The 10,000-nt window shown below is 36.4% G+C and overlaps 1 protein-coding gene across 2 annotated transcripts; it reads left to right on the top strand.

Annotated features, from left to right (window-relative positions):
- The first annotated feature begins 2,312 nt into the window (after positions 1-2,312).
- Ppcdc (phosphopantothenoylcysteine decarboxylase) lies at positions 2,313-9,464 on the top strand. 2 transcript variants are annotated; one of them, XM_027377848.2, is made up of 3 exons: positions 2,313-2,503; positions 5,562-6,237; positions 6,589-9,464. In XM_027377848.2, the coding sequence occupies exons 2-3, from the start codon at positions 5,575-5,577 to the stop codon at positions 6,736-6,738; spliced, it is 813 nt and encodes a 270-aa protein (XP_027233649.1). In that variant the 5' UTR covers positions 2,313-2,503; positions 5,562-5,574; the 3' UTR covers positions 6,739-9,464. The 2 variants fall into 2 exon arrangements, with proteins under 2 accessions (XP_027233649.1, XP_027233648.1); XM_027377847.2 differs by having other exon boundaries at positions 2,313-2,516.
- Positions 9,465-10,000: the final 536 nt, after the last annotated feature.

The following is a 10,000-nucleotide window of genomic DNA, read 5'->3' as shown; positions in this document are numbered from 1 at the left end:
TTTGTGATTGTTATTATTAGAAAAAGAGAAAGAGAGAGAGAAAAAAAACAAGTTGCTAGTGATATGTAGAAAGACAGCACATTTGAATAAAATTGATTCAGGGAAAAGACTTCATTTGGATACCTGGGTTGTTCACACACGAAAAATTATGTCTTTATCCTTTCATACAGTTTCATATAGTCCTACCTGGAGCAGAGTGTACTTTACGTTTCACTGCAGCTAGCTTGTGAAATAGGCCCATTTTTTATTAATTTAACACCCATCTTTCATTGAATACACCTCAGGTTATCTGATTTGGGATTTGAACTGCTCTTTCTATATATACCGAGTGTCCACGGGGAGTGTGTGTAAAACCTCGCTATCCTTACTCATGTATGAGTAGATAGGTAATGTCTATGGACGCTATTAAGCTCCTAGTTGCACACTTCTTTTGTTGGGTTGTGTATCAGTGGGTAGAGTGCCCGTCTTGTGAATTCTTGGCAATGGCGGTGGGGGTTCAAATCCCTGTCAGAGAGGTTATAAATTCATATCAAATGCGGCCAGTGCATTATTCCATCTTTCGTATATATATGTATATATGTATTTATATATATATATATATATATATATATATATATATATATATATATATATATATATATATATATATATATATATATATATATATATATATATATATATATATGGTAATGGATATATATTCTTTGATATTTAATACAACTAGTAGATGCAGAACTAGGGATCTTTGAGAAATCATTTGTGTTTATCAATGTTTTGGTATTACTCAACTTTTAGTTCTGCTTTAAAAACATTTCTATAGAAATCTATATATACTTTCATCTCTCATTACATATTGATGATATCCTAAATGATTATCTAAGTACTTTTTACTAGAGCAAATTATTAATCTTTTTGGTGAGAACTGTGAATTTGGTATGAAATTTTGTTTATGAAAGGTAGATAACCTGTATTATGGTAATCTCTTGATGTATTGTGATTTTATGAAACTCTATTTATCACTAGTTATTTTCATTGTTCTCCAAAATTTTCATTGTTCTCCAAAATATGCAGTTTTCAGATGTCAGCGGGGAATCCAGGATTTTTTTCTTATATCTACTTCAGAAACCGCCTGACAGTTGCTTTTAATGTTTATGATTATGAAGACCTTACTGATATTAGGTCAGATTTCTAAGTAAAAACTGTGGGATATTAGAATTCTTAGACAGAGATGATACAGTATATTATGATAAGATACTATAGCTTGAGGGTAAAGTTATAATATTGAATGATGGAGTAATGAATAAAGAAGGTTAGAATTTGAATGAATATTGGGATTTTTTTCATCTTTTTTGAAGGAAAAGAAAATTCCCTTTTGCTTGTTGAGGTATGATGTGTAGTTTCACCGTTTCTATTACTGTTCATAAGGATGTATTATGGATGTATCATAATTCCTTTCATTAAATCCCTTGTTTTCATTGTAAGCAGTTACAAAGCATAATATATAAAAGGAATATGTATTGTTATTGAAAGTAAATGCCATTTTGTCTTTGGTTTATCAAAGGTTGATGTTTACTTAATTTTCTTTTTACGTGGTGACTCTTCCTGATTCCTCTTAAAGGTTACTATGACCTTGTGATTACCACATTTAATCTGATAACTGTGACTTACAGTATTTGCTGTCCTCATGACATGACTGGGATATACAGCTTTTGTTTTAAGGAGTTCAGAAACATTATATCAGAATTCCAGTGCATGCGTATCTTGTCTTAAATGACACAAAAAGTGGATTTCAGGGACTTCCATTTTTTGTTGTATTTTATGCACCATATACTAGTTGCACAGATCTCACATTAAGCTTAAATTTATGTATGATTGATAATTTCCTGAGTTGTATTAATAAAAGACCTGATTGCTCAGTCACAGCACTTTGAAAAACAAAATTAAAAGGTAGTGATATTTGAAACTAAATGGATTAATTGCATGAGTAAACCTTTTGTGTATAAAGTTAAGATATTTGATAATCAGGCCCTGGAAATCTTGGGAAATAGAAACCAGCATTATAAAACTATGTTTTTATATATGGTAGCAAAGGATTGCCTATGAATCATTTATCTCTTGTCCAAACAAGACTTCAAAAAGAACAAAAGTGTTTATTTTGAGACCCCTCCCACTATTCAGATTTAATACTATATCCCTTGTCTGAACAGGACTTAAAAAAGAACATAATTGTTTATTTTGACAGACCCACCTTCACCATTCACACAACATCCAAACATCCCATTCCCAGCATATAGTTGACAACTCTCTTGCAGGTACATGTTATGTTTACGTGAGAACCAAAACCAGAATGAGAAGTGCAGAGAGGCATCCCGTGACTACTTGGGTTGCCGCATGGAGAAAGGTCTAATGGCCAAGGAAGACTGGAGTAAGCTTGGATTTTCTGATCTAGCCGGCAGCAAAGTAGAGTCATCGTGAAGGAAGATAAACTAGGCTTGAGAGTGAAGTTAGTTCCGTTGGTAAAGCATAATTGTTTATTTTATTCAAGTTTTAATGACAAAATACAAACATTCTGATGTGTACATGAATATGAAATGAAACATCGTCACATTATAAGCAGAATGAAAACATCATGTTCTGAACTTGTCAAGAGTTCCTACTTCTATGTAATAAAAAAAAAAAACTTGACGAGCTCAAAATGTCAAGTTTTTTATTTTCTTGATATTGTGGTAGTGTATCAATATCCATCTGTCAATCCATCTATCTATGATTCTATCTATCTGTTTATCAATTTGTCTCTATCTCTATCTATCTGTCTATATTTATACACATACATACTCAATCTTCTTCTCGCCCTTGTCCTTCTACTGCCTCTACCTCTGCAAACCATCTGAGTGCTCTCTTTGGCCCAGGCAAGTGGGATCGATTCTTTGTGATTTCTCCCACATTTCCCTATTCTAAACCTTGTCACAGTTACATCTAAATCCCAAGCTCATGCGCTGTCTACCCTAACTGACCTTCCTGGCAAACCCATTCCTGCCGAACCTCACCCCTCTCTTAATACTTGTACTGAACTGTTTCTATTCCCCCAAATGCTTGTCCCATGTATGACAAGGACAGGTCAAACTGTGAAAGTAACCTACGTTCCTGCCTTGGTGAATATGATGCAGTGCATGTACAGTGTTATTCTATTCCTCCCAGAGGCCGGCATAAGTCTCACGTCAATATTGCCAAGATTAGCTTCCATAGACAAGACCTCTCCCATGATGTTTACATTGGTGGATTGTTTTATCATGTCTGACAATATCGACTCCTTCCTTGTCAATGTCAGAAAGGTTGGCATTTTGGCCAGCCAGCCAAACACTGTCCTTCCACAGCCTACTGCCCAGTATGTATTTTATAGGAGCTGCCCTGCCTATAAGCTCGAATGTGAGGTAGCAGTCCTCAGATTCAAACTAGGCCTCACATTATGTGAGGCCAGACAAGAAGCATGATGACGAGGTTTTTCTCTCTCAACTTATTCCAAAACAGTCTATTGCTCTACTCCCCCACCATCTCCACAAGATGTTTCTGCATCTCCCCCAGTATCTCTTCCATATACCCTAAACCATCCTACCTCTACTCACTCTATACCCGAGTCAAATTTGATTTCCAGTCTAAATCCAGATACTCCAATTTCTACCACTTCTCCAATACCTGCCCCTCCTCCTTACTTTATTTGTCCCACCAGGCAACCTAAACGTTCCACTACACCCTCCTACTACATCCTTTCTTACACCTTCTTCTTCTACTCCTCAGATATCTATCTCCTCTTCTCCTCCTCACAAAAGAACATTTGTTTCTCACTCCTTTTCACCCAACACCCCTCCTGAAACCCTTGAAGACATCCAAAACTTCCTAAAGGTAACCCAAGGGAAGACTCCGCTCCCTCATCCACCCCCTCGATCCCTCTGATTCTACTCCTTCTACATATAAAGTATTTGGAGATATCCATCTTCCTCTTCCTCAAGTTCCCTCCACCCTTCTTCCTCCAACACCCTCCCAACATACCCCACCCTATCTACCACTCCCACTTGAATACTCACACGAATCCCCTCTATCACAATAGTGTCCCTCTCCAGACCCCTCCCCTCTAGACATTCTTCCTGGTACTTCACTACCTTCCCCAGTCCCCATTTCTCATCCCCCGGATTCTTCTCCTCCTGCTTTTCCAGCAGCCACCTGTTTTCCTTGAACAGTATCCCTATTCTTTCCCCAATCACAAATGCAATGCAGTTCATTCAATCGCTCTACCCCCTTAACCTTTCCCATTTTACTAATCCCTGCTCTACCTCATTTACTTCCCTCTTTCGCTTTTCACTACCATACTTTCCTATAACTCCCTCTAATCTTTGACATCTAACCCTCCCCCCTCTCCCTGGATTCTTTTCCTACTTTTCCAATAGTCATCTCTGTTTTCCTGGAACATTGTTTCTATATCTTCCCTAGTGAGATACACTAATTCACTCAATTGCTCTACCCCCTTAACCCTTCCAATTCTATTAATCTCTGCTCTTGTTCACTTACTCCCGTCTTTTCCCTTTTCACTACCATACTATCCTAAAACGCTCTCTAATCTTTGACATCTAACTCATTTTATCCTAATCTTGAACTCCTGTCTAGCCTTTCTGACCCAATACTTGACCTTAATGCTATATGACCTTTCATGTCTGGCATATTTATTTGTTTCATACATTAAACATTAAATATTCATTTGCACCCCCTATATAACACTTTCTAACCTTTGACATTTAACACATTTTATCCTAATTGTTAACTCATTTTTACCGTTTTTGCCACATTACTCAACTGTAGTGCTATATGACCTTTGATGTCTAGCACATTTATTTGTTTCAACCATTAGCCATTATTTTATATGTACATATATATATATATTCTCTCACTCTCACACACACTCACACTCACACTCACACTCACACTCACACTCATACTCTCACTCACTCACATTCACACTCACACACACTCACACACACACACACACACACACACACACACACACACACACACCCACACACACACACACACACACACACACACACACACACACACACACACACACACACACACACACTTTCTCTCTCTCTTTTTCTTTCTCTCTCTCTCTCTCTCTCTCTCTCTCTCTCTCTCTCTCTCTCTCTCTCTCTCTCTCTCTCTCTCTCTCTCTCTCTCTCTCTCTCTCTCTCTCTCTCTCTCTCTCTCTCTCTCTCTCTCTATATATATATATATATATATATATATATATATATATATATATATATATATATATATATATATATATATCTCACTCACTCACTCACTTACTCACTCACTCACTCTCTCACTATCTCATTTCATAAGTATATCTACAGTAGATATAAATTTGGCATTCCAGGATACTTTCAAATTAAATGGCTATACATGTCTCTGTCTATAGACATTAATACAATTTAAATAACTGCATTTTGTGTTTTCTAGTTTTTCATGTGTTGATTTACACAATATTCATTCTGCTTGTTTTTCTCTAGCGCTGTGCTCAAGATGTCCTGGCTACCAGCACCACGAGGAGGGCCACGCATCGTCCTGGGTTGCACAGGGAGTGTGGCTGCTATCAAGGTTCCCGAGCTGGCGCGGCGACTCAAGGAACGTGGAGCTAGTGTCATCATTGTGCCCACGGAGCGTGCCTGCCATTTCCTGCGATGCCAAGCCAAGGTAGACCCCGTAGCCATGCAGCGGCCACTCAGGGTAGGGGGGGCAAGTGCATTCAAACCTGTGGCCAAGAGCATGGGCAATGGGGAGAAGAGTAACGACAGTGCAGAAATGAACATTACTAACAGTGAAATTTGTAGCCACTGTGGTTCAAGAACTCCTGCTAAGGTTCTCAGACCGACGGACCTCGATAAAAGTGCCTTTAAGTCATTGTACCCCGACCTGAACTTTGTGCTGGATGAGGATGAGTGGTCTGCTTGGCAAGGGCGTGGAGACTCAGTGCTCCACATTCAGCTGCGAGAATGGGCACAGGTCCTTGTGATTGCTCCCTTGGATGCCAACACCATGGCCAAGATGGCACAGGGGCTCTGCGACAACCTGCTTACCTGTATTGTGCGAGCTTGGGATGTCTCGAGGCCACTTGTGTTTTGTCCAGCTATGAACACCCATATGTACTCCCACCCTCTTACTATGAAGCATACAGCCATTCTTAAGGTAAGGACTGTGAGAGTATAGCATTTTGAATAGTCAGATGTGATTTAGGAGTGGGGGACACATGCAGAGACGAAGACAGACAGACACAGACATAGATATACAACTATTGGCACTAGAACACACAATACTAATACAAATAGCTTTTAGAAACAAACCCAGACAATTGCTGCTGTTGTCCAAATAGAAATAGACGTACGTACAAAGATATATGCAGAAAGTGTAACTCATTGTAAAGATGAGATTAAGACAGAAAACCAGGATATTAGTAATGAATAGAAATCCTGTCTATAAGCTTCTCTATATTTTTTGAAATGTAATAACTTCCTTTCTCTATCTCATCTCTCACACCAGGAATTGGGCTACATAGAAGTGTGTGTGATAAGCAAACGGCTGGCATGTGGGGATGTTGGCCTGGGGGCCATGGCAGAGGTGGACAACATTGTGGATGCAGTGATGCAGGAGCTGCCAGGCGAGCACCGGGTGTCGCACGGCCCTTTCTAATCTTAGGGAACCGCCTTATTCCTCGACTTAGAAGAATTTTCCTCATAGTGAGCATGGGTAGCAGTGCATTAGTAAAGTAGAACTAGTTTTTTTCTGGTGAAATTACTGATTACTGACATAGTTGGATCAATTAACCGTGCAAAATGTATATATATGATTACAGATAGATAAACGGATGGACTGTGAAATGTATATATTTGAGATGGGCGTTGATTCAAAAATATGTATACCAGGAAGCTTTGAAGTAAAATAATGATCATGATTGAAGAGAGAACAGTAATCTTAAATCCCTTGTGTTAAAAGAAATGTGAAGTCAAGAAAATCAGATACATAAAGGCTGGCTAAAGTTGTAAAGGGAAGATTTATTTATGAGTCATTCTTTTCAGATTAAAAGGTGTTTTAGTCCACAGGGGTTAGGGATGGCTAATGTGTGTTTATGTGTTTGTCTTGAAGTAGCTGTGTAAGTTTGCAGAATAAAGAAAATCAGAATATTTTGAAGAGTAAAGATTAAAATCAGGGTATATATCATCAATATATTGCCCTTTATAACTTACTTGCTCTATCCAAATTTTCTTCAAGTAAACATTAATTTTAGAAAAGGCAAGGCAAAAGAAGAATGCCTTCTTATCTCTTATTTATCACATAAATACACTTCCCTTCCTCTTGATAGATTCCTTTTCAATTTGGCCGGAGGTAGAATATATACATCAAATGCATCTAAACTGTATATTAAGGGTGTATGGCTCCATAGGTTGATAACAGAACTTTCTTTACACTAGATGCTGTCCATCATGCCAAGTTTTCACCAATTTATTGGAAATGTAAATATAGATATATACAAAGATAATTCCAAGACGATTCTAGAGCTGGTTGCAACTGAAAAACAACAACTTTCTAATAGACCAAAAAGCTAGTTCTTCTTTCATTAAATGAGCTTTATTAGATAGTTAAAACAGATATAGGGATTCACTAAGATGTAGGAATAGTGTCTATACTAGTCCTAGCATTGAGTTCTGAGGTGATATTTAGTTTTCTAGTGTTATGTAAAGAGTACATTGTAGTGGGGGTTTCTTTTAAGGTTTCTCCAGAAAGTTATGTTGATGCATTTGATTTCATCTTATCTTTGATTTGTCTTTCTCTTGGTGTCATATATTATATTTATGAATATTAATGTAAATAAAGTATTGCTGAACATTTGTAAGAAAAAGGAAAAGATAAAACATTTTGATAATACTGTAGATTATTAATGACATATATATTTACCTGACTCTTCCATCAGGCTAGCATAAGCTTGTATTTTTGAAGAGAAAGAGGCACAAAGTTGTCTTGGGAGTATTGGTTTGAATTTTACTATGCATATGCATTGGAAAACATGTATGTAAATAAGCTGGACATTTCTTGGCTTGAAATGTCATATATTTCGTGAATACTTCTGAACGAGTGCTAGAAGTTGGAAAGAGGTATAGAATTTGGAATTCTTCTGATTAATAGTTGGATGTTACAAAATATGCAATGCAAAGAAATGTAAAAAAGTAAACTATATATCATGCAATTTATACTGGTAGTAAGTAATTTTTATTCTTAATTATATTTAAAGTTTGTAATCAGAATGTTATGAAAGAAAGATGCATTCTCACACCCCAACTGATATAATATTATGTGTGTAATTTTGATTATAGCCATCTTGAAAGTCTTCCTCAGTCATGAAAAGAGAGAAATAAAAATGCAATGAGAGTTGATAATTCAGGAAATTATGTGACACCCAAATAATAATTCTTAGTTTTTGTTCTGAGCATAAATATGTCTGGATTGTCTAGGCAAATACTCCATGGAAGGTAAATTTGTAAAAGATGAACAATGCAAGGGTTGCTTTAACTGTAAAGTAACAATGCACAAGGAAAGATATAATTACTGCATTCATGAAGATCAATTTTGTCATTTCATTATATGGAAATAAACGGATGAGAAAATTAGATTCATATAGATTACAAATTTACATGTTATAACTTGCCTATTCTTCATCTTCACATGCTGTTTGTTATATGATATATTAGAGTCAGAGAAATGTATGAAAGAAGGAACTGTCTCACATATCACAAATATATTTCAAGAATCGGAGAGATTAAAAATTGTTATGGTGTTAAAGAGTTTTTATTTTGGCTTAATACTCTCTGCATTTTGGGTGTTCATTGTATTCAGAAGTGGTAGGAATGATTATTAATCAGTGTCTTTTGAAAATAAATTGAAAAAGAGGAAGAGAGAAAGAAACAAAAAAATACTTGGTGGAGAATAAAAGATGGAAATGATAGATTATTGTGAAAACCAGAAAGGAATGACCAGTGTAAAGTTGGATAATTTCTGACATGTTGCACTTATCCAAAAGAAAGAGGTTTGGTCTCAGGTGAAGAGGAAACATTGTATCTGAAAAGTGTGTCTGGTACCTCTATTGCTCACTGATATTTTGTTGAGAGATATGTCAGGTAAAAGTATCTTGTTAAATATGATTTTACTAGAGTGAAAAAGCCTGTTGCTCTGTAAATAGGGTCATTGTTTTGTTTGCTTAGTTTGGTTTAGTGTATTTCACTGATTAGACAAAAATAAAAATGTTGGTAATCCTGTAGCATTGCCATTATATGATGGAGCTTAGTGAAGAAAACACGGCTGGAATATTCTTCCACTAGTTTATGTAATCTTGGCTAGAAATTGAATAAAATGGTGCTTTTTAATGCTTCCTTATCATTGAGGTGTATTGAATCTTGAAGAAAATGATAGGGAAATGAGGAAAATGTGTACAGTCATCCCCCACTGGAGATCCATGATAGACTATGTTAAGCATGATGTTACGGGAATTGGACATTGTGAGAATGCTATGTTGTAAACTGCTGTGTAACCCTGTTGAAGAAATTGCATTGGTTTTGTTGCATTTATGGAATCATGAAATTGAATGATTTCTTAAAGAAAATTAGAGCGAGATACACTGCAATTATGAAGATATGTTGTTCAAAGCTGGATGTCACAGACACATGTAGATAAATGTGAAGTGGGGATGACTGTATAATGTTTATGTGTTTGCACACACAGATGTAAATGCACGTGCACAAATGGACATAAAATTGCTTGATTAACATCTTTAGAGGAACTGCTGGCCATTAACATGATCTTTGATGTTTTTAAATGTAAATTTTGAAGCAAATCCCTTCCTTAATTTAGCATTCAATGTTGCACACTGAAGGAAGAGTTTTGTTTCTCTCTTACTTATAAA

Source organism: Penaeus vannamei, chromosome 11 (genome assembly GCF_042767895.1).
Source record: "Penaeus vannamei isolate JL-2024 chromosome 11, ASM4276789v1, whole genome shotgun sequence".
Taxonomy (NCBI): Eukaryota; Metazoa; Arthropoda; class Malacostraca; order Decapoda; family Penaeidae; genus Penaeus; species Penaeus vannamei.
The sequence above is the reverse complement of the archived record's forward strand: the minus strand, read 5'-3'. Positions and strand labels throughout refer to the sequence as shown.